The 25,625-nt window shown below is 36.5% G+C and overlaps 1 protein-coding gene and 1 long non-coding RNA gene across 2 annotated transcripts; both read left to right on the top strand.

Annotated features, from left to right (window-relative positions):
* The first annotated feature begins 3,125 nt into the window (after positions 1 to 3,125).
* LOC133856615 (probable receptor-like protein kinase At5g20050) lies at positions 3,126 to 4,834 on the top strand. The gene has a single exon (XM_062291672.1). The coding sequence runs from the start codon at positions 3,261 to 3,263 to the stop codon at positions 4,614 to 4,616; it is 1,356 nt and encodes a 451-aa protein (XP_062147656.1). The 5' UTR covers positions 3,126 to 3,260; the 3' UTR covers positions 4,617 to 4,834.
* Positions 4,835 to 11,105: 6,271 nt separating this feature from the next.
* LOC133856927 (uncharacterized) lies at positions 11,106 to 13,808 on the top strand. The gene is made up of 3 exons (XR_009898258.1): positions 11,106 to 11,243; positions 12,279 to 12,633; positions 13,081 to 13,808. It is a non-coding gene; the product is annotated as an uncharacterized LOC133856927 (long non-coding RNA).
* The last annotated feature ends 11,817 nt before the right edge of the window (positions 13,809 to 25,625 follow it).

Raw genomic sequence — 25,625 nt, 5'->3', positions numbered from 1 at the left:
TAATTTAGAAAAACTTACATTTATCCCCTCCAACTACCAGTTTTTTTTTTTTTTTTTTGGCAATATCTTCTTAATATTTTAATTTTTACAATATCCCCCAATCTAGCTACTGTTAGGGGATATTGCAAAAATTGTAATGTTGGAAGACATTACAAAAATCATGATAATTAGAGGGAGTAAATATACTTAATCCCTTCTTAAAATATATATAATTAATCCTAATAAATTTTCAGTAAGACAAAAATACTCTTATATTTATTTATTTATTTTTAAAAAAAGGGTCTTGTTACCCAATATAGTGCCGGTGGTCGTGGTTCTGTCACTATTTTTTTTTTTTAAAAAAAAAAAAAAATTATGATTTTTTTTTAAATTTTTAATTGAGGATATTTTTGATTTTTGGGAATATTGCATATTTTTAATAGTTTGAAAAGATATGGATGCAATCTTTAATTCAAAGGACATTACAAATTGAGCTTAGTTTGCGGGGATATGTGTTGATTTTGATGGTAGAGATTGAATTTGAAAATGAAAGCTAGCCACTGGCCGGACTGCGTCAATATATGACACATGCATCTCATAATTTATAATAAAACTTATAATTTATTTTATCCCTGTGACACATCTCTAATCCTATTAAATATATTGTGCTGCAGATGGAACTTGGAAGCAAAACCTCGAAAGGAAACTATGGACAATTTAATTCTTTTAAACCATTATATTATTGAATAAAATCTATTTCAATTATGAAACAGAACGGGCTTAATATGTCCGTCAAGCTCTTCTCTCTAGCTACCTTTTTTTTTTTTTTTTTTGGTTCTAGCTTTATCCTCTTGCAGTACTAGAGAAAGAAGAAAAATGTTGAGAAGGCCAGTGTCGTGAAATATTGCATACCTGAGATTTGGAGTCGTCTGAGATGAAGCAGAAAATTAATGGCGAGTATGATGGGCGCGGCAGTTAGTGGCAGACCAACGACAGCGACGTGAACCAGAGAGCAAAGAGGCAGTGACTACTGATCAGGGCCGGGGCAAAAAGAAGAGATCGAAGCAGGGGTTTAATTTGGTTGTGTTTTGAGAGTGCTTTTGACTTTTGAGTGGATATTCTTGAAATTTCAGGGTTTGATGAGGGTATCTTAGCTAGTAGAAATTGCTAAATATATTCTTTAAAAAATTAAAATAGTGCCATTTTTAAATATACTTTGAATTGCTAGTTTCTTCGTCGGAATCCCAAATACTATATATATATATATATATATATATATATAATTGAAAACGCAAGTTGCCCCTCAAAAGTCAAAACTGCAACCTTTAAACGTACCAGTACTATTTCATACGGGCATGCAGGAAAGGAAAATTCATTTGTAACACTCCTGCCTATATTGAAAAGAGAGAAATAATTTACATTGAGTGAGTGATTTATTAGAGATAAATGAGTGATAAGTTTCACATTACTTAGTTTCTAAGTGAAACTGGGCTTTATAAGTGATTCTAGAAAAAACTTTAAATCGACTAGTCCTTTTGCGGTGATAGCGCAGATGTGGCTAACGCTTTTCCTTAAGTCGTTACAAATGGTATCAGTGCCACATAGTAACGCCAGGTCATGGGTACTGGAGCACTGCATGGCATAGCCGTGACGGGGACGTCAGAGGTTGAAGGGGTGGAGTTTGTAACACTCCGATCCCATATTGGGAAGAGATAAATAACTCACATAGAATGAGTGATTTATAAAAGACAAATGAGTGCTAAGTCCCACATTGCATAATTATTAGGTGAAACTGGGCTTTATAAGTGATTTTAGGGAAAGTTTCAAATCGACTAGTCTTTTTAGGGTAATAGCACAAATACTAACGCTTTTTCCTAGGTCGTTATACCATTAATTGGTGACATTGCATGGCATATACAAACTACGAGAGAGAAGAAAAAGAAAAGGGTTAAATACCTTACACACCCCTGTGGTCTGTAAACTTTATTTTTTGCCCCCTGATTTTTACTTTTTATTATAGGTGGTACCTGTGATATGAAAAAAGATGGAAATGGTACCTCCGTTTATTTTTCTGTCAAAAACTAACATCCAGCTATGTCATCATACAAGTGTCGACGTACATGCGTGGCACCCGTCACTGTTGCACACCTCAGCGCTGACGTGACTATCATTTTTTTTTAATGATTTCTTTTTTTAAAAATAAAAAATAAAAAAATTCTAGGGGTGGCCAGCCATCCCCATTTTCGCCAAGGAGGTGACCAAGGTCATTTTTAGAGGTGACAAAACTATCCCATGGTCATTGAGGTGGTTGAAAATGACCTTACCCCATTTGGCATTGGGGGTGGCTCCATCCAACCATAGGTGCGTGGCTTTATCCATGACATGTTATTCGTGCATTATACATATATATTCCACCAATCACTCGGCGTTTACTTTTTTCTTTTCCTTTTTGAATATTGAATTACTCATAACGTGGACTTAGTCTTGCTTTTAGGGAAATCAATCTTTTTTTTTAAAAAAAGTAAGTGGGAAATCAATCTTTTAATCCTCATTTTTCCTGCATGTAAGCTGTGTACGGAGTTATGAAAAAGACCATATCTTTAGTATTATAAAGGCGACAACGGGTCCCTTTATGATAATTGGTAATGACTTGGTCAGATGTAATTTAGAAAAACTTACATTTATCCTCTCTAATTATCAAATTTTTTTTTTTTTTTGGCAATATCTTCTTAATATTTTAATTTTTACAATATCCCCCAATCTAGCTACTATTAAGGGATATTGCAAAAATTGTAATGTTCGTTGGAAGACATTACAAAAATCATGATAATTAGAGGGAGTAAATATATTTAATCCCTTCTTAAAATATATATAATTAACCCTAAAAATGTTTTTAATAATAATTTTTAAAAATGAGAGAATGAAAGAAAGTCGGAGGAGAAAATTAATTATTTCACTTGTAAGCCTAACGCCATATTTACTTGGAAATTGAATGTGTGAGAATTTCTAGATTTCTGCAAACTCTGAACTGAATCATTGACCAATAAAAAAAATGATGGATAGAAAAATATTTACGAATAAATAATTAAAAAGGAAGGGGCAGGGTGTCGTTACCTATAAATAATTAATTAGGTGCACTTCTTGGTTGTTTCTTTTGAAATGTTTAAAAATCAATCACTGCAACAAACGGTCAACAGCAGGGCCAATTTGAATATGGAAATGGTTTTTCAAACCTACTCCTTTTGCTTCCCATTTTACTCAGAAACAACAATGAAGCTTTGATGGAGGACAAGAAAGCAAACATAGTTGCTGTTACGACGGTGATAGCCCTCATCATTCTTATCACTGTTTCTCGTGTCTTTCTCAAGCTGTCCAAGGCTTTCTTCCTCATTTGCGGGGCAGGTATTGCAGTGATCCTTGCTGTCTTTGCATACCTTATAATCAGACGCCATTACAACCGCCGGAGGATGTTGATGGAGTCAAGATTGGTCTCGGAAGGCCAAGAGCTTCGTACAGAATATAGTTTTCTCAGGAAGGTTGCTGGGGTTCCGACAAAGTTCCGATACAAGGATCTGGAGGAAGCAACGGATCATTTCCAGTCATTGGTAGGCCAAGGAGCTTCCGCAACGGTTTTCAAAGGAGTCCTAAACGACGGCACTGCGGTTGCTGTGAAAAGGATTAACAATGGAGAGGAGCGCGGCGATAAGGAGTTCAGATCAGAAGTTGCAGCCATTGCAAGTGTACAGCATGTAAATCTCGTCCACCTTCTTGGCTATTGTTGCAGTCCTGGGATGCCTCGCCTTCTTGTTTATGAGTTCATCCCAAATGGTTCGTTGGATTGTTGGATTTTCCCAGGAAGGGGAAACCAGAACCGGCGTGGCGGGTGCTTGTCGTGGGAGTTAAGGTACAGAGTTGCCATTGATGTTGCCAAGGCGCTGTCTTACCTCCACCATGATTGCCGGTCAAGGGTCTTACACCTTGACGTCAAGCCAGAAAATATTCTCCTTGATGAGAATTACAGAGCAATTGTGGCGGATTTCGGCCTCTCCAAGCTTATGGGAAAAGATCAAAGCAGAGTATTAACAACAATCAGGGGAACCAAAGGCTACTTGGCGCCAGAGTGGCTATTGGAGCAGGGAGTTTCTGAAAAATCCGACATCTACAGTTATGGCATGGTTCTTCTAGAGATGATTGGAGGACAGAGAAATGTTTGCTTGATAGAAAATGCTGAAAACAAGTCTGATAGGAAATGGCAATATTACCCAAAAATTGTCAACGAGAAAATGAGAGAAGGGAAGCTGATGGAAGTTGTTGATCGAAGGGTAGTAGAAGGTGGAGGCATTGATGAGAAGGAGGTGAGGAGATTGGTTTGTGTAGCTTTGTGGTGCATACAGGAGAGGGCTAGGCTGAGGCCAACCATGGCTCGTGTGGTTGAGATGCTTGAAGGCCGGGTCGCCATCGACGAGCCGCCGAATACCCGAATGATTATTGTTGATTTATTGTCAATAGATGAAGAAACACCAGATGGTCATCATAACAGGAGAAAAATTACTGCAATGGCACCACACTTAGTTGACTGTAATCTTGCTTCTACATCTACAGGCTCATTTGCCATGTCAACTGTATCGCCAAGGTAGCTCCAAGAATGAGAAAGCTCTTGGATTCTTAATTGATGTAGTTTAAAGGTATTTTCTTCATACTTCCAAGTTTACATTCTTGTTCTTGGGCAATTCTTTGCACATAGAGTATGATGACTTGTTCAGTTTGTCCACAGAGAATAAATTTTGATAGATTATCTACATAGTTAGAATATATTTGAAGTAATCTTTTGGGTAATGATTACCCCAGAAAACAAGTATGGGTTGTTATGCAAGTAAAGGAAGGCAAGAGCCTCAATTAAGGCGTGCTTTACCTCCATACTTGAGATAAGGCTAACAATTCGTATCGACGTGTTGAAGTAACTAACAGATCAATTTAATATGAATCAATTCAAAGACGATCTATTTAGTTAAATGAATTAAATCATTCAATTTTGACACAACATAATTAAATTAGTAGGTGATACAACACGACCCACATAACCCGTTTAATAAACAATTCGTGTTGAGTTTATCCGACACAAATAACTCATTTAATAAATAGATTGTATTGGGTTAAACCAAATACTACCCGTTTGACCCGTTTCAAACTGTATATGAATTTAAATAAAATAAAATAAAATAAAAATTAATTTTTGTGAATTTAAAAAATGATTTTATATGAATTTTAGCCTTTTAGGGTTTTGTTTTTTAATTGTAAAAAATAAAATAAAAATTCTAATTTAATTTATACCAACCCATGGGTTAAGCATAGGGGTGTGCAAAACTCACCCGCACCCGCGAACCCGCCCCGCCCCGCACCAACCCGCCCCGTCAATAACGGATATAAGACATTTCTAAAAAAGTGCGGATCCTAAATATGCCAACCCGTGATTTATGGGGCGGGTTGCGGTATTAAATTTTTTCTCACCCGCACACCCGCCCTGCCCCGCAATCTCTTTATACTCGTACCATCAATTTTTTCCCAAAAAAATTATAAGAATCATGACTAGGGGTGTGCCTTTGATTTCATCAAATTTTCTTCAAAAAAATTATAAGACTCATGAATTGCCCAGATTGTGTACCTTTGATTTCATTCAATTCTGCACTATCCATTTCATCTCTATTCTTATTCCATTTTTATATACACTTTCATCTCTACATTCTTACATACACATATTCATTCAATCTAGAATCACATAAAAGAATAAAAAAGTTATTTACAGTTAGGTTTGTTGGTAATTCTAGTTGTTTCTTCTTGTTATTGTTTGCTTATGAGGTTGATTCAATTGAGATTTTCAAATTTTGAATTGGGTTAACAAGATTGTGAATTATTTTTCTTGTTTTGGGCCCATAAAAAAAAAATAAAAAAATACCCGAACCCGCATGAATCCGTCCCGATCCGCACTACCCAAGGCCCAGCGGGTTGACCATTCACTATGCGGGTTGCGGATCTTAATTTTCAAACCCGTTCACTGCAGGGCGGGTTGTGGAAAACATGCAAATCCGGCCCGCACCCACCCCTAGTTAAGCAAGCTAACCCAAGATTGATCCATGTATTAAACGGGTTTATCCGGGTTGACCCGAATTGACTCGAACACAATTATACAAAACTCTAACCCGCTAATTTTGTATTAAGCCGTGTCGAGTTCGCATATCGTATAAAAAATTGTCAGTCGTAACTTAAGAATTTGTTGAGTTGAATACCATATTAAATTATCACGTATTTCAAACGAATAGGCTAATAGATGACAAATGTATCCATTTAAGTTTAAACGTGTGACAATATCGGCAATTGATTTGATCTTTTAAATGTGTGCATCTAAAATGAACCCAGGAGCCAAGTTGGCTGTTGAGGTTGTCAACAGTGGTGAGTTGTGACAATAAATTGTAGCCTTTATTGACCGCTACCTCGGTTGGTGTCTCGTTTGTTGGCTTTAATTTTCCAAAGGGAGATTTCGAAAATTCTTTGGAGGACTTTGACTACAAATAATGTTTTTATTTCTGTCAAAACTTGTGAACAAAAAGATTGCGGGAATTAATAATATATAAAATAATAAAAAGAAAAAGACACTTCGGAATCTTAAAACTACCATTCCAACATTTTCTCCCGTTTCTTTTTCATTCTCTTTTGTTTTCTCACCTACCAACTGGAACGTTTTTGCTCTGCTTCTTTTCGTTTTTTTTTTTCTTAAATAATTTATCGATTTTCTCTTTGTATTTTTTGAAAAAAATACACGTAACCTTCTTAAATCACCACTTCATTGTTAATGTCACTTCATTATTAATTTTTTTTTAAAAAAAAATGATAAAAAAATAAAAACATTTTTTTCTTCCCTTTTTTTTTCGTTTGTTTTTTTTTCTAATTTTTTTTTTTTATAACTTTCAGTAATTTTTTCATTTTTTTTTTAAAAAAAAATCGTTATTTTTCATTTTTTTCTTCTTAAATTTTTTTTTTTAAAAAAGTTATTTTTTTAGTTATTTTTTAAATTTGTAAAGGCATTTTTGTCTCATTGAAAAAAATTATGATCATTTTTATCTTTTTGTTAGTCTTAAGAAGGACATTTACAGACATATTTTAATAGTTTGAAGTGAGACATTAATATAATTGATAGTTTAGAAAAAATATTAACAATTAAATAATAATTTGAAGAAATATGTGTATTTTTTTTTTCCATTTTATTTAACGTTTTCGTGAGTTAATAGCCAAGTCAAGTATTTAAAGTGGTCCGGGTTTCAAGTTCTCTGTTTTGTTTTATATTTTGTTAACTTAATTGAATTCACCGACAACATGACAATAAAAATATATTGCTCAGGTACCCCTACGCATTTGAGTTATTATGTTTGCTCCTGTGCAATCTGAAATATTTTCAATAAGCATCTTTTTGAAAGAAGTTTGAGATTTGGTCAATAAATAAATAGCTCAATAAACTTCTAGGGCAGTCATTGGGCTAGAAAAGATTAAAAGCATTTTTATTGGACTAGCCAAATAATATTTTGGCTATAAATATGACAGAGAGACACGGGAATAAAGTGGCTAATCATTGTTGGGCACTATAGCTCAACAGTATATAAGTAAACGAATAAAAAATTAATCTAGTTTTCTATTTTTTTGGGGGTACAGTGAAAATGGATAAACAAAAAATATTTTGAACGGAATATTTAGGGTTGGCAATTTTGACACGACTTAAACCCAATACGTAATATAACGGTATGCAATTTTTTACATAATTCGCAAACTCAATACAAAATTAGAGGATCAGTGTTGAAAGAATTTGACCCGTTTAATTAAATTGATTAGGTTAGTGTCTACGTATATAATCTTATACGTATGTTTCGACACGACTCGAACTCGTTACGCAAACACGAACTGCCACTTCTAACTAAAATAAAAGTCATTTTTTTATTAAAAAAAAATAGTAGGTAAGACACAAAAATATAATTCTTTTACCTAAAAATTAAAAGTTGTCTTCCAGTGTTCTAGCTAGTATCCTAATAATATGAGCCAGTCACAGTTATGAAGTACTTGGCCATCCGAATTAGCTTTTTAGCTAATTTGCCTTATGTAAAAAAAATAAAAAATAAATAAAATAAATAAAAAAAAAACTATATTTTTTTATGAGTGCTACAGTTGTTAACAAAGAAAAATAATAATGTTTTTAATCTCCATTCTCTCCTCAGGTGGATGGATTTGAAGTGGTTTTGTAAATAAAGAATAAAATTAAATTAAAGAAAAAATATTAAAATGGAGAAGAGAAAGATTTAAAAAATAGAGAAAAGTAGTAAGCTAAAATTTAAAATATACGATGTGAAAACCTCAAGACCATATAACGTAAAATAAAGGGTTAAATACAAAAAGCTCCTTAAACTACCACTCGCTCTTCGAATGATCCTCCTAAACTATCAGTGCTTGCAGTCTGGCTTTCCAAACTACCAATTACTTGTTTTTACTCTCCATTTGTCAGTTTGTGCCGTCTAAGTGGATGAAAACTGAGTCACGTGCCTGGCATGCGACTCCTTTAGCTCGAAAGCCCAAAAATACCCCTCTCCTTACGCTTCGAAATTCCCAACTCCTTGTTCTCTCTCAAAACATGTCCGACGTTGTCATTTCAGCACCTCCCCGACTTTCTCGCTCCTTCTTCTTCCTCTCTATTTTTACTCTAGAAGAATCACTGATGGCTCACAACCGACATGCAAAGAGACCCTCACCAGTCGTGATCAGAAGGACCAGGTGTCCATGCAACAGACATCATTAACAAAGAAGGTTTTGTATTTTGTTCCTTCTTATGGCTTGCTTGTCCTCCTCCTTTTTTCAGCCTTTTGTATTTTGTGCGTCTCTTACTGCTATTTCGGCAAAAAATGGTTTCTAGTTTCTACCACCGAATAGGGACAAGAACCAAAATTTCACATATTATAAACCATGCCTCAAAAACACAGCATGAAAACAAAGTGTAAAGAGGAGGAAGAGGTAATGAGTTTCAGCCACACCCAGTAAAGGAATAGCTTCCGGGCGTTGATTTATGTGTCTCAAGCTCTCCCACTTGGCGTAACTCTCTCTCTCTCTCTCTCTCTCTCTCTCTCTCTCTCTCTCTCTCTCTCTCTCTCTCTCTCTCTCTGTTTTTTTTTGCATTTCTTCCATGATCCGTTTTTTGTTTGCTTTTGTCAACTTCTCTGTTGGTCGGTTTGTTTTCCTTTCTCTCTTTTTTGTTTTTTTTCTTTCATTTTCTACAACCCAATATCGCTTTTTCACTCTTCGTTTCACCGTTCATGGACAACGACAACGAAACAACAATAACAACACCAACAAAAACTACTTCCTGGCTAGCACTTTAACCTATGAAAACTGGAAGTTTCAGGGAAAACGCAAACGTAGAAATTAGACGTATGGCTCATGAACATGATAAGAGATGACTTATATTAGCTTGGCATAGTTGAATAATTTGAGATCTTCTCTCGCGTTGCTGTTCCCGGGAAAACTGTCGATGTTGTTCTCGTATACTGCTTAGTATAGTGCTTGTGGTGCCAGAGCATCGGTGTTCTCTTGTTCACCTGCAGCTCTTGTTGCCACTGAACTCGTATACGAGTTCATAGCTACCTATAGAGCAGCCCGTATACTACACCTGGTTCACCGGGTGGCATCTGAGGTCTCAAACGGTTCCATTGCTATTCGTCGTGTAATGTTGTATGATAGAGGTGACTCAATGCCAATGATCGTGCCCCCGTTGTTTTTTCATCATGCTCTGGTCTCAGGTGTCTTCCAGTGATCTTCTAGCGTTCGAAGAAGTCGTGTTCGAGACGGACATCTGCAACGTCCTCCCAAGCTTTTTTTTATTTTAAATATAAGACAAACTGAAGAAAAAGACTGACCCATTCGGTGACTTATAGATAGAAAGAAGCCGACCTATAGATAAAAAGAAAAATTTGCAGTTTTAGACATGTCTAAATGTCATTGAGACTGCCAGCAGAAGAAAAATGGCCAAATCTGTAATATAACTATAGCTGAAACTTGCAAGTGAATCTTGACAGATGCTGATCAGGTTGATTAACTAAACAAAAGATGGAAACTTCATAAGTGGAAGATCCCTAATGATTGTGAACTATGTTCATCATGGTTTGTTTTCATCATTAACTATTTTCATGCTCTGTTTTAGAACATGAAAACAGAGGTGAACAGAGTCACTTGATTTCGTTTGCTCTAATTTGTATTTTCAGGTCCTTCCACTGCAGCCACAAATCTGCCCGGTCCAGCCACCCGGTACGAGCCTCCGTTGTCGAGCCCGCCATCGTGGACAAGATCACCGATACCTCCCTGGTGAAGAAGTTTGTGAACACGATCTGGTTCCTGGGGATGGACGCCGTGGAGAAGGCCAACTCGGGTCACCAACCTGGTCTGCCCATGGGGTGCGCTCCAATGGGTCACATCTTGTACGACGAGTTCATGAGGTACAACCCCAAGAACCCATACTGGTTCAACCGCGACCGCTTTGTCCTTTCCGCCGGCCATGGCTGCATGCTCCAGTACGCCCCGCCTCGGCCGCACATTCCAGCAGTGTGTTGCTTGCTCTCCACGACCCACAAACCGGACAACAACCATTACCAAATCGCATAATTGTAATTTATGTCCATTTTTTTTTGTCTTAGTTATTCCGCATTTCTCAGTTATTGTTTTCAATGACAGTTTTGGAATTTCAAAGCGTAAGGAGAGGGGTATTTTTGAACTTTTGGGCTAAAAGAGTCACATGCATTTAGACGGTACAAACTGACGGAGTGAGCCAAAAAAACAAGTAATTGGTAGTTTGGGGGGCGGACTGCAAGTATTGGTAGTTTGGGGAGCTATCCAGAGAACGGGTGGTAGTTTGAGAGGCTTTTTTGTATTTAACCCTAAAATAAAATACAAAGAGAAAATCGATAAATTATTAAAAAATGAAAACAAACAAAGAAAGAGGAACTAGCCGTTGGGGGGCCCCAAATTCAAAACGGATAATCAGAGAGAAAGAGAAGCCCCAATAGCTTTTGATTTCGTTTCATAAAGTGTTACACAAAGAGCACTCAAACCTCTCTCTCTCTCTCTAAGAAACTCTAATTTTGTTCTTTGTGTTCGTGAGCTTGTTGTTGATCGATTCTTTTGGTTTCATCCACTCGGATCTGAGTGTTCCTCGAAAAATGCTCGAGTTTCGGGGGTTTTCTGTGAGTACTTTCATTTTTGTGATGTTTATTTTGTCTGGTCTTTCTATATTTGGTTAGATCTCAGAATTCGATGCTGAAAACTCAGTGAGTAGGAAATTGGAGTAAAGGGTGTTAATTTAATTATTCATCTAGTGGTCTTCAAAATGAGGAATAAATTAGATAAATTCGATTTTTGAAGTCAATAAGCTTATCTGGATTTGTTTGAATCGTTTAATCCAGAAAATCTGAAACTTTGGAAGTTTTTGTTTTTGTTTTTGTTTTTCTGATCACTATTTGTGCTTTGATAATATGCATTGGTATATACTAGTTTGTACTGTTAAATTTTTTAGAATAAAACATAATGGGCATGAGCTTTCGATTTCTTTTAATTCACATTGCTGCTTGCTTCTCTTTCAAGTTGAAATGTATTCAAATTTATCAATGTTCTCCTTCAAAACAACCCAAAAGAAAAAGAAATTAATTTTCTGATTGATTGGCATGTTGAGGGCAACTATATGGGAAATGTGTGTAATGCAATTTCTTGCTTTGTGTTGTTGTTAGTTCAACCTTTGAGGAGCAGAGTAATAGATTTTAGGCATAAAAATGATAGAGAGGCACGGCAATGCCTCAGGCATGCATTGATTCAGCTGAGGTGGTTCCTCTTGTCTGCTTCTCAGTGGAAGGCATCAAAACCAGCATATGATTCTAAATTCTAATCAAGTGAGCCATGGAATCAATCTCCAACACCACCACCCCCATCCCAACAACACAGTATTTATATTTCATTTTTGATGGAATCAGAATGCAAAATACTTTTTCGTATGTTACCTGTTCCTAGATATGCTCCCTGATCGTTTAAATTTGCACTTTGCACAATCATTGCTACAACTGTCTAAATTGAATTTTCTTTCCTCTTAATTTCTTCATTTAAATTCATCTATTTGCTCTACCTTTTGAGTTGTTCGTAGCTTATGCTATGTTCCTGTTTTGGAATTTAGTTCCTGTATTTTTATTTTATTTTTAACTAAGTGTTCTTGATATGATGTGAGTTTCCAGTAAAATGCTTCAGAGTGAACTTCATCGGTAAATATTGACAAGTAAACAAGAGACCACCTCAAGTATGTTCTTTTCATACTTGCATGAATGCAAAATCCACAATGCAGAGGTAGGTTTAAACCTTGTATCAGTTATGTTAATGCTTTTGCACCACTGTAATATTTATGTGAGAATGCACAAATATTGTCACAAGAGCAAGAATCAGGTTAGTTCTAAACAGGAAAGAAGCAACCTAGCGGGTTGAACATTCCAAGAGCAGTCCGCCTGCCAGGATTGGGTCTGCATGCCAAATCGTAACAGCAACAGCTATTTATGGTTTTCAATTCCATATGCGACTGTAGCCTGATATATGCAAGTATGATCTTAAGCCAGTTGATTGTTAAGAAGAGATTTTATTTTATATATCATTTGCATATACATTGAAAGAGTAGGCAGGCATCATTTGAACTTTGTTAGTCCAATTTTATTGCTTCTAGTTAAATTCCATAGTTTTTCACAAAGCCATCATTCTTTTTAACGGCCTGAGCAAAGATCGTGATAGTTAGAAATTGTTTCTTAGACTATCTACAATTCTTTGAAATATCAAATTGATTTGGTGATCTTGTCCCAAATATAATTGATAGTTGGAATTGTTCTTGGTGGAAAACTCTCGAGTTGCTTGGCTGCTTGACCATTTTGCAACAGTTTGAACCATTCGTCTCTCTTTTTGGTTTTCTAATTGGTTATTTGGTGGGTTAATGCTTTCTTAATTAGTCAGTTTGCTAAAGAAAAAGTTGACTTGATGTGTGGTGTTTTGATGCAGATGAAGCGGGTTATTCCTTCTTTGCATTACAAAACAGAAGAGATGGTGATCGCTCATTTGCAGGTTCTATCAAACTGTTAATTGAAACAACATTGCTTGGCATTATCATAATTTTCTTTTTGAAAAATATCGTATATTACCACTGGTTTAGAGTTTTGGGAAGATAGAGATAGACCTAGAGGTATGTGTACAGGGTTCTTATTTCCCACTTTTCCTGGTTCCTGCTCATGTAGATTAGTGCATGTGTATTATGACCCTTTCAGATTAATGGGGTAGTAGGCAAAAAAAAAGGCTTTGTGAATATGAGGTTTCCGGTGTACACACTAGTCAGGATGTTAAAACAATCATTATTTATCGCTGCCAGATGCGCCTGTGGAATTATTGTAATTTCTAACTATTTTCGGTTTATATAATGCCATGAGCCTTAACAGGCAGGGTATCCTTTTGCTAGCTGCTCCTTTTTGTTTAAAGACCTTAACCGTACTGTAACTACAATCTCCTCTCCATGATTTAAAAAATTGTTGGTTGACTAGGTTCCTAGTATTGCAAAATAAAGTTTTTGGTCCTGCTAGTCTAACTGAGTCAGTATATGAGGAAGGAGTAAAAGAATACCCTCTTTGCTTTGATTAACTTTTAGTTTTGTTTCTGAATTGAACAATCATTTTACAATATACATTGCAGCAACCATACTTGCACATGGACAAACCTAGCAGTGGTAAGACATACACAATGCGAGGAATAATAGAGAAAGTCGTTAATGATATCTATAGGCATAACTTGAATGTAAGATTTATGAGAACCTAATAGTATTGTTTCCTTTAATTTGGACTCTTGCTGAGAAACCTTCACTTGATGCTTAAATTTTCTTTTGATGCTCTTACATAAAAGAATTTCTTCTAACAAGTAACTTGTTGATACAGTTTTCGGTATGGCCTCGGAACAGCTCGCTCCTTTCCAGTGATCTCGTCATCCAATTGCTGCGACACCTGCCATGTGAAGAGAATACGCCAAGGTTTGGACAGCGTTTCTCCCTCCGATGCTTAAGTTGGTCTAAGCATATAGTATGCATAAGCGCAACAAAAGTGATCTCCCTCTCTTACCTAAGGTTTCGGCCTATTTATAGGTTGAGGGACTTCACCGCCTTAAGGTTTTGTCCTTTTCTTCTTCCTTGACATAGTAGCGCCGCCAGAGTCAGACCTTAGCCTGGAACCGCCCACCTTCCAAATTTGGACTTTTCCCTTAATGTCAATCTTGAATTTTTAGGGACAAGGCTCGATTCCAAAATATTCGGGATGGGGCGGGGCCCGAAATACTTGGGACCGCGTATATAACACCCTAGAAAGAAAGAAAAAATAATAATAATATATATTAATATTAAATTTTATAAAGATTTTTTTTAAGGATAAATGAATTTACTCTTAAAAGAAGAAATTAAAAAAGAAAAAGAAAAGAAAGAATATTTTAATTTTAAATAATATATATATATATATATATTAACACAGAGACTGCATAATTTTTCTTCCTTTCTCTTTTCTTTTTATTCTCTCTTCTTTCTTCCATTTTTTTTTTCCCTTTCCTTCTTCACTTTTTTTTAAAAAAAAGTTGAGAGAGACTGAGATGAGGGAGAGACCAAGAGAGAGAGGGACCCGACCGGTGGGTTAACCACCAGTTGGGGCGAACGGCAGCACCAGGCCAGTGGGCCAAAATGGGGGGATTTTTCTGGTGCTCAATCAGTAGAAAAACTCATTCTTTTTTTCTTTTTCTTTTTTTTTTTGGGGGGGGGGGGGGGGGGGGTAAGTGAAATCCTAGACCTTATTTCCATTTTGGGTTGAAATTTTTAGGATTTTCAGAAATGTCAGTGGGTAGGGGAAAATTTTCTGGTTTCACATTGTTGTTTCACGGGTTGTTTCGGTTTGGGTTGGTTTGTAGTGGATTTTGGGAGCTTGATTTTTTGTTCCCCTGTTTTCGGTGATGGCTTGATTTTGGGATGAACCGGTTGGGTTGTTAATGAAAATTTCTGGATGCTTGTAGTTGAAAACCGAATGGGTATAAATTTATGGGTTTTTCTAAAGATTTTCGATGAAGGAAACCGAATGGGCTTTGGGTAAGAATTTCTGGATTTTCTTTTGGTTGGGCTGATTTGTTTTTGTGATATTTTGGATTGTTTGATGTTAGAACTCGAGCAGGTAGTTGATTTTTTTTTTTGAGATTTTATTGACCCTGATATTTTGTTGGATAGTTTAGTGCATTGATTTTTTCTTTGTGCTGAATGGTTAATACTGGAGGAAATCTTTTTGGCAGAATCAGATGGGTAGTTATTTTAATATAGGTATTGGTTCGATGTAAAGGTTTAGTGATAGGTGCTTGCTGTTAGGTTTATGTAGAGAGTGACCTTTGGCAAAAACTTTATGCACATAAGAATTGTTTATTCGTATATATAGGTGGAGTAATTATTGTACAGAATATGTTTTGGATACTTAGTTTATAATTTGGGGAATTTTATAAAGTATTTACTTATGTGATTTTTTTAATTATTTCAATTCCAAGTTTTTATTACCTATATGTTATTATTCAAGAATTTGGTGCATAAATTACAGTTATGATTAAGAGCACTTCAAAGTTATGATTTATGCATAATTAAAGTTATGATTATGAATAGAGCATTCTATAGTTATGATTTATATATGAATACAGTTTATAATTTGGGAAATTTTACGAAGCCTTTACTTACGTGATTTTTTTTAATTATTTCAATGCCAAGTTTTTATTACCCATATGTTATTATTCAAGAATTTTGTGCATAAATTACAGTTATGATTAAGAGCACTTCAAAGTCATGATTTATGCATAATTAAAGTTATGATTATGAATAGAGCATTCTATAGTTATGATTTATACATGAATACAATTTCGAATGAAAAGAGCATCTAAAGCTTAAAATCTGCACATGACTATAATTATGAAAACGGTTTTACAATTTTAAAGTATGGTGTACAGTTATTGTAGAGCCTACAAAATTACAAAAAACGTTCATGAGCAATAATTGTTTAACCCTGATGCATTATTACAGTTATGATCGGTACCATAGAGGGTAGCATGACAAACATACCAAAAGACGGTGTGTATTATCGGCCGGGGTTGGCCTTCACTTAGGCAAATTCCCCAACTCGGCGACTCTCTCCTATGACGACAGGCTGAGTTTATAGGTCTTTGGGACAAAAGCCAACGTGCTCCGCTCACGGGTAATAGCGGTGTAGAGTCTAAAAGGGGGAAACTACAGTTTTTAAGGAAAATAAATGAAAAGAATTTACTTGATTATTAATAAATTTCTTATGCCATTATTTTCAAATTTTGTTATAATTGTTAATTATGTTATTTTATAACATGTTTTATTTCCCTAGTGTTGTGATTTCCTCACTGAGTTGTCAAACTCACCCTTCTCTTTTACAACCATTTCAAATGAAAGTTTATATCAAAGTCAGGAGGGCGGGGGTTCCGGTGGGACTCCTCGTTATTAGCGACCTGCAGATATGGTCGTATCAGTGGGAAACTTGGACCCACTGCACAGTCGATTAGCAGAGGGTGTAGCTGTCTGTAAATAATAGCCGTTTAGTATCTGGGGATTCCACCAGTGACACAGACTGTAGAGCAAATAGATTGATGTAGTACAGTTTTATTTTGTTATTGTAACTGTACACCTTACTGTCATTTACTTATTAGGGAATATATCTAGCAACTATGATTGTTAGCTTTTGTAATTACCTCCTTACTTTTAAGGTGTAACGAACTATTAACCCTAGTGTAATATTTTTGATACTGCTAATGACAAAAGTACAAATATTTTAATTACTTGTGTCTTGGGCCTCTTTGTCTTTATTTTTTTTTATAGACTCACTTAGTTTGCGTTTTCCCTTATATCCCAAAACGAGAGCGTGACATCATAGTATCAGAGCCAAGTCAACTGTAGTTGGCTTGCTAAAGAACCTAGGAAATATGGAAACCCAGGTTTAGGTTAGGATGCATTACTACGCTCACGATTGAATTATTTTTCTTAAAATAGGAAACTCTAACCTTAATGCGTTTTGGAATTATGGCGAAAGGAGGCGAAGGAAACAAGGCTTCGAAAATCAGATTGCCCAAGACATGGCACAGATGTTTCAAGCTATGGCTAGGGAATTTGTTACGGCCATAACCGATCTTAGAAGAGAAGTACCACACGAAGAGGAACGTGGCTGCCCGTTTAAACGCTTTAAGGATCTTCATATTCCCCCATTCGATGGAAAACGAGATCCCATGGAATGTGAAAACTAGTTGATCGATGTGGAGGAAATTTTATGACTCGTGGGCTGCACAGAAGAACAGAAGGTGCAGTACACCACATATCGATTGTCAGACGAGGCCAGGAATTGGTGGACCGCCAAAAAGGTGTTACTAATTCAAGGGTTGGACAGCGAGGAAGCAATCTCTTGGCCATGATTCCAAAAAGAATTCCTCCAACAATATTTTCCCAAAATTCTCAGAGATGAGAAGGCCCAGGAATTGATGGACCTTACCCAAGGAAATTTGACCGTCGCTCAATACGCGGGCCGTTTCAAATGAATTGGCGCGTTTCGCTCCTTACTTGGTGGCTGATGAAGAGAATCGAGTGAGAAAGTTTGAACGAGGTCTCAACCCCCGAATCCACGACAGAGTGGTATGTCTAGAAATTTGTGACTTTGTGGAATTTGTGAACAAGGCCTCATTGGCCGAGGAAAGTTTGAAGAGGAAAGTTATGGCAATGGTGAAATCTCGAAAAATGACTGCACCTCCACTGAATCAAAACCAAGCTGGATGGAGACAAAGCCCGAATGTTAATAATCAAGAAGTCAGACCTAGAGGGAACGAATCGAGTTCAACGAACGACACACCTTGCCTTAAATGTCAATGCCCCCACTATGGACCATGTCGTATGGGGACTCATCGGTGCTACCAATGTGGACAGCCCGACCACATCGGACGAGACTGCCCAAAAGGAGGCGTTATACCGCTCCAGACAATGGATAATCGCAGACTGCCTACTCTGGCCAGGGTTTATGCCCTCACACCAGGAAAAGCGGAGATTAAAAATGACGTAGTTACAAGTATTCTACACTTCTTTACTGGTAAGGCTATCGTTTTGTTCGATTTTGGTGCTACTCATTCGTTTATATCAGCTAAGTATGCTAGGAGATTTCATATTAGCATAGAGCCAATGGAAGTAGGAGTGCTAGTAGCCACCCCAATAGGAAAATCGATGATACGTAGAAAAATAGTTTGAACTGTCCAATTTGCATTGAAGGGAGAAACCTCACGGCTAATTTAATAGTATTCGATATCATTCTCGGGATGGATTGGTTGTCAAGCAATCATGCCATCATCAATTGTCGCAGCAAAGAGATAATTTTTCGATTACCAGCGGACACCTAGTTCAAGTTTGTTGGAACTAGGGTGAGCTCTACACCATAATTAATTTCAGCGATGCAATTTAAGAAATTGATTTTATAAGGATGCCAAGTCTATTTAGCATGCATAAAGGAATCGTCTCATGAAGAAAAGAAGATAGGAGACATACCAGTGGTACAAGAATTCCTTGACCTTTTTCCAAAGGATCTTCCGGGACTTCCTCCAGATATGGAGATAGAATTCTGCAATGAATTAGCTCCAGGAACTGCTCTAATATCCAAAGTACCCTATCGGATGGCACTAGCGGAATTAAAAGAATTGAAGACCCAACTACAAGAATTGTTAGATAAAGGATTTATTCGCCCTAGCATTTCGCCTTGGGGAGCGCCCATACTCTTTGTGAAAAAGAAGGATGGTACTTTTCGAATGTATATTGATTATCGAGAACTTAACAAAGTCACCATCAAGAACAAGTATCCGCTACCCCGCATAAACGATTTGTTCGACCAACTACAGGGTGCACAAATTTTCTCAAAGATCGACCTTCGATTAGGGTATCATTAGCTGAAGATAAGGAGGGAAGACATACCCAAGATGACTTTCAACAACACGTTATGGCCACTATGAGTTCTTAGTGATGCCATTTGGATTAGCAAATGCGCCAGCAGTTTTTATGGACTTAATGAATCGAGCGTTCCAAGAATTTCTGGACTAATGAAGTCTAGAGGAGGAGCAGCATGTCTAAAAACCTTGCCATGTGAAGTACAGGCAGATCTTCAAAGATTCAATTTAGAAGTCGTTCAAGGTGAAGTGTTAGCGTTAATGGCAAAATTGGAGATTCTGACTACTCTCCTAGAGAGAATTCGTATAGTGCAAGAACAAGATGACGAGACCACCCGCCTAAAGGAGAAGATCAACAAGGGTTGGGTTTTTATATCACGTCAGATGGGCTACTCAAGTACTAAAATAGAATCTGTGTTCCGAATGACGATGAGATAAAGAAACTGATCTTAGAAGAGGCACACTTCTCACCATACTCGGTGCATCCTGGAGGAACAAAGATGTATCGTGATCTTAAGGGTTATTTCTGGTGGAATGGAATGGAATGAAATGAGACATTGCTGAATTCGTAGAACGATGCTCGACGTGTCAACAAGTTAAAGCAGAACATCATAGACTTGCAGGACTATTGCAACCTTTGGAGATACTGGTGTGGAAATGGGAGGCAATAACTATGGACTTTTTGGTGGGATTACCACGAACTCAAGCTGGGCACGATGCAATATGGGTGATCGTGGATAGAATAACTAAAGCCGCTCATTTTATACCAGTAAGGGTGAAATGTTCTCTGGAGAAGTTGACAAAACTTTATATACAAGAGATAGTCAAACTGCACGGAGTACCCAAATTGATAGTGTCAGAAAGAGGTCCTCGTTTCACGTCAAGATTCTGAAAGAGTTTATAAGAAGCAATGTGTACCAAATTACGATTTAGTACAGCTTACCATTCTCAGACTGACGGACTATTGGAGAGAACCATCCAAACGCTAGAAGACATGTTACGAAATTGCATATTGGATTTTAGTGGCAGCTGGGCGCGCTATCTTCCTTTGGTGGAATTCTCTTACAACAACAGCTATCAAGCTAGTATTGGGATGGCCTTGTACGAAGCACTGTATGGGCGAAAATGTCGTTCCCCACTTTACTGGGACGAGCTAGGTGAACAAAGGATTCTAGGACCGGATATCGTGCAGGATACCTTAGATAAGGTCATTTTAATCTGACGAAGATTGTTAGCAGCTCAAGATTGACAGAAAAGCTATGCAGATGTGCGTCAAAGAACCTTGGAATTTACAGAAGGCAACAAAGTGTTTCTTAGAGTGGCACCCATGAAGAGAGTCACTAAATTCAGCAAGAAAAGGAAATTGAATCCCCGCTACGTCGGACCATTCGAGATTTTAGAAAGAGTAGGCCCAGTAGCTTACCAGTTAGCATTGCCACCGAGTCTAGCTAGAATACACGACGCTTTTCATGTCTTTATATTGAGGAAGTACATCCCTGATTCATCGCATGCCATCAAGTACGAGTCCCTACAGCTATAAGAAGACCTAACTTATGAAGAAATTCCGATGAAGTTATTGGATCGCAAAGTTCAAGAGCTAAGCATCAAAAGCATTCCATTAGTGAAAGTTCTATGAAGAAATAATGAAATTGAAGAATGGGAATTAGAAGATGATATACACAAGAGATACCCATCTTTGTTTGCTGAGAGCTATTAGAAGATAAGGCATGTGGTAGCATGTAAGTTTATTATTATGTGAATGTAGGTAGTTGCAATATAGTGCGTTTGTTTGGACTAAGTAAATTTCGAAGACGAAGGGGAAAATTTTCTGGTTTCAGTTTGGGTTGGTTTGTGGTGGATTTTGGGAGCTTGATTTTTTGTTCTCCTATTTTCGGTGATGGCTTGATTTTGGGATGAACCAGTTGGGTTGTTGATGAAAATTTTTGGATTCTTGAAGTTGAAAACTGAATGGGTATAAATTTATGGGTTTTTCTGAAGATTTTCGATGAAGAAAACCGAATGGGCTCTGGGTAAGAATTTTTGGATTTTCTTTTGGTTGGGTTGATTTGTTTTTGTGATATTTTGGATTGTTTGATGTTAGAACCCGAGCGGGTAGATGATTTTTTTTTGAGATTTTACTGCCCCTAATTATGACCTTTTAGTTATAAATCCTTTTGCAAATTGTGATTTTTTATTGGATAGTTTAGTGCATTGAGTTCTTCTTTGTGCTGAACGGTTAAAACTGGCAGAAATCCTTTTGGCAGAATTGGATGGGTAGTTGTTTTAATATGAGTATTGGTTGGGTGTAAAGGTTTAGTGATAGGTGTTTGCTGTTGGGTATTAGTTTATGTAGAGAGAGACCTTTGGCAAAAACTTTCTTCACATAAGAACTGTTTATTCGTATATTTAAGTGGAGTAATTGTTGTACAAAATATGTTTCGGATACTTAGTTTATAATTTGAAATTTTGGAATGTCCCTCTAAGGAGAAATGATTGAGGGGGGGGCCTTTAACCGGCCCCCCTCCCCCCTATTTTCAATAAAAAATGTATTTTTTGATTGTTTTATTTTTCCTTTTTAATTAAAATTGCATTTTTTATTGAAAAAGAGGGGGAGGGGGGCTGGTTAAAGGTCCCCCCTCAATCATTTATCACCTCTAAGTTATATTTGATATTAATAGAATAGATTTTAATTATCTTTTGAATGGTCTCTAAATAAATTTTTATGGCCTAATCTAGGTAGAGATATCTAAGAGTTGCTCATGAAATAAAGGTAAGGTGATACAACATCGAAAAACCCCCAACAAAATTTTATTACAAATCTTTTAAGAAATTCTTGGGGAATTTTACGTAGCCTTTACTTACGTGATTTTTTTTAATTATTTCAATGTCAAGTTTTTATTACCAATATGTTATTATTCAAAAATTTTGTGTATAAATTACAGTTATGATTAAGAGTACTTCAAAGTTATGATTTATGCATAATTAAAGTTATGATTATGAATAAAGCATTATATAGTTATGATTTATACATGAATACAGTTTCGAATGAAAAGAACATCTAAAGGTTAAAATCTGCGCATAACTATAGTTATGAAAATGGCTCGTACAGTTTTAAAGTATGGTGTACAGTTATAGTAGGGCCTACAGAATTACAGAAAATGTTCATGTATAATAATTGTTTAACTCTGAGGCACTATTAGAGTTATGATCGGTATCATAAATGGTAGCATGACAAGCATACCAAAAGACGATGTGTGCTACTGGCTAGGGTTGGCCTTCACCTAGGAAGTTCCTTAACTCGGCGACTCTCCCCTGTGACGACAAGCTAAGTCTATAGGTCCTTGGGACAAAAGCCAACATGCTCCGCTCACGGGTAATAGCAGTGTAGAGTCTAAAAGGGGAAAATTACAGTTTTTAAGGGAAAATAAGTGAAAAGAATTTACTAGATTATTTATAAATTTCTTATGCAATTATTTTCAATTTCTGTTATAATTGTTAATTATGTTATTTTATAGCATGTTTTATTTTCCTGGTGTTGTGATTTCCTTACTGAGTTGTCGAACTCACCCTTCTCCCTTACAATCCTTTTAGATGAAGGTTTGTATCATAGTCATGAGGGCAGGGGTTCCGGTGAGACTTCTCGTTATTAGCGACCCACAGATATGGCCGTATCAGTGGGAAACTTGGACCCATTGCACAGTCGATTAGCAGAGGGTGTAGCTATCTATAAATAGTAGCAGTTTAGTGCCTGAGGACTCCACCATTGACACGGGATGTAAAGCAAATAGATTGATGTAGTATAATTTTATTTTGTTATTGTAACTGTACACCTTACCGTCATTTACTTATTAGGGAGGATATCTAGCAACTATGATTGTTAGCTTTTGCAATTACCTCCTTACTTTTGAGGTGTAACGAATTATTAACCCCACTGTAATATTTTTGATACTGCTAATGATAGAAGTACAAATATTTTTATTACTTGTGTCTTGGGCCGCTTTGTCTTTATTTTTTTTTTATAGACTCACTTAGTTTGCGTTTTTTCTTATATCCCAAAACGGGGGCGTAACAGCGTACAACGGACTCCCGGTCCGCTCCTGGATATCCATCCTTGTTGATTCATATCTGGTGGGCTTGGGGCCCATATCTCTACATGAGCTAAGATGGGCTGAAGGGTTTGTGGCTCCCGACGTGGGCCGGACCAAGTGGCATTATTCCCAACAGTTATCCCCCAATTCCCTTATCCGAGTTGGGAGCTCGGATGATGGGAATTCTCGCCATTCTTATGATCCGAGTCTCGGCTTTTCCGGGGTGTCAAACAGATCGTCCTGGGACTTTAAATAGTTTGTGCTAGGGCCTCATCGCCTTTTTGAATAATGTGCCATCATGACATTCATGTGAAGACCCATGTGGTTGCTTATATTTTGTGGTTTATGTTTTGATAATTGCTGCATAAATTTACTTGCTTTATTTTACTGCATAATTATGTTGCGTTTAGGGTTGGATCCCAATCCTTTTACTATGAATGTGCCACTTTGGTAGTTACCACCAACTTCTAAGGTGGCCATCAATGGGGTAAACCAAAATTCTCTAACTAATGAGAAATAGGGTTTTGTGTGTTGTATGGAGAGAATGAGAGACCTAGCCTATATATAGAAAACCAAATGGAATCTACCCACAACTCCTAATCTTAATAGGGTTACATGCCTACATAATGTTTACCACATCCGCTACAAATCCAATTCCTACAAAGTTAAGGTGTATAAAACCCATTTAGAAAATGATCACTCAATGACATTTGGGCATATTATTTAGACTGTGTGTACAACTCAGGGGCGGAGCCAGGGGGGGTCGAGGGGGGGCAAGTGCCCCCCCTGACTTCTTAAAAAATTTCCTTACAAATGGTATAATTTTTTTTTATGCCCTTGAAATGCCCCCCCCCCCCAACAGCAATTTATCAAAGGGCAAGCTTGCCCACGCTTTGTCTTGAGTTTTTTTTTTTTTTTTTTTTTTTTTTTCTGCCCCACCTTTCTCATTTCTATTATTCACTTACTCTGTAAGACTGTAAGTAGTTTAGTTCAGACTCTTCAGAGGTTGAAGAAGTAGGACGAAGGTAGAAGATGACAGTATTTTTTTTATTCTTTATCCAAAACGCAACGTTTAAATAAAAAAAAAGGAAAAAAGTTGGATTACTCATAACTCATAACTTGGAGAGTTGGAGTCGCGCACGTTCGGAATCTTCGGATAACTCATAGCAAGCTGACAGCTGCCTATCAAGTAGACTGAATAGCCTTTGAGTAATATGTACTCTTTTTGACTAAAAGTCTTTACATTTCACAAGAGAGTGAAGAGACTGATGAGTCTTTACTATTTACAAGGCTTGAAGTCGTGCAAAAAGTAAAACAATTTAATGCAAAAAGTAAATAAATTGAATGCAAATGAATTTATGTGTAAAAAGCAAATGAATTCATGTGCAAAAAAACCAAATGAATTACAACTTGTGCAGCCTGTGCGACGACGTGCGTGTGTGAACATATGCAATGTGTCAGTTCGGGTCAGTCTTTTGTGTAGAGTGCGATGTGCTCGAGACTGTGAAGTAATCTTAGAGCCGTGTGAGAGTCAAATCTCACTCAGAAAATTTGTAAACTTTGAGGTTTGAGCGTAAGTTGCGTAACCCATAAGACTATCTAAAAGCTTTGGTTAAACTTAACACATACATCAATTATTTTTACAAATTGTGAACAAGTTTCAAATCACTGAACTCAGAGGAGAAGATGGATCCGGCTTCTAACTCATTGTCGTTACTCAAAGCTTTCAAGCTTCAACCATTTAATTAAATCTTCAAAGTTCAACCAGCATATTAGGTATGTAAATATGTAATCAACTTTTATTTTGATTAAAATTTAAGTTTTTATATTTTAATTGTTTTTTTAATTTATTATTTTTTTATAGTTGGATTTTTTTTTTTATAATTTTTTTTTATATTTAATTGCTTAGGAATATATATAGACCTAAAATTTTTGTTTCATATATTAATTGTATAATATATATAATTGTAGTTGTCTGAGATTATGGAGAACAATGATTTAATTGAGCTACAATCAAATTCTAAACGAGCTCGTATTGAGGTAGATTTAGCAAATCTAGCAGCCGATCCCTGTTTAAGGAAAAAAATTTCTGATTACCATCCTAATGATAGAGACAAAATTCGAAGAGCATATCTACAAAAAAAACCTTGTAAACCATTTGAGCATAATTTTCCACACGTAATCTTGCATATAGCTGGCGGCACCTGTGTTTTGTTTAGGAAAGGGTGTCTATGGACCTATGGTGCTGAAGTGTGTGTTTTGTTTACATAATCTTGCGTTTTATGGTTAGTTCTGTGCATTTCGTTTTAAGGCTTACATTTTCATTCACAATTTTTCTTTAAAAAAATTTTGACCCCCCTAAACCAATTTTCTGGCTCCGCCACTGGTACAACTCATTTAAGAAAAATTACCAAAACCACAGTCAATGTAAGCCCAAATAAGAAAATATTGTAACAAAACTATGATTGAAAACTA

Source organism: Alnus glutinosa, chromosome 14 (genome assembly GCF_958979055.1).
Source record: "Alnus glutinosa chromosome 14, dhAlnGlut1.1, whole genome shotgun sequence".
Lineage (NCBI taxonomy): Eukaryota > Viridiplantae > Streptophyta > Magnoliopsida > Fagales > Betulaceae > Alnus > Alnus glutinosa.
Note: the sequence above shows the minus strand (reverse complement) of the source record. Positions and strands in the feature narration are given on the sequence as shown.

What these genes read in the sequence shown, in the direction of transcription:
- LOC133856615 (XM_062291672.1), top strand. Translation starts at nt 3,261, where the DNA reads ATGGAGGACAAGAAAGCAAACATAGTTGCTGTTACGACGGTGATAGCC.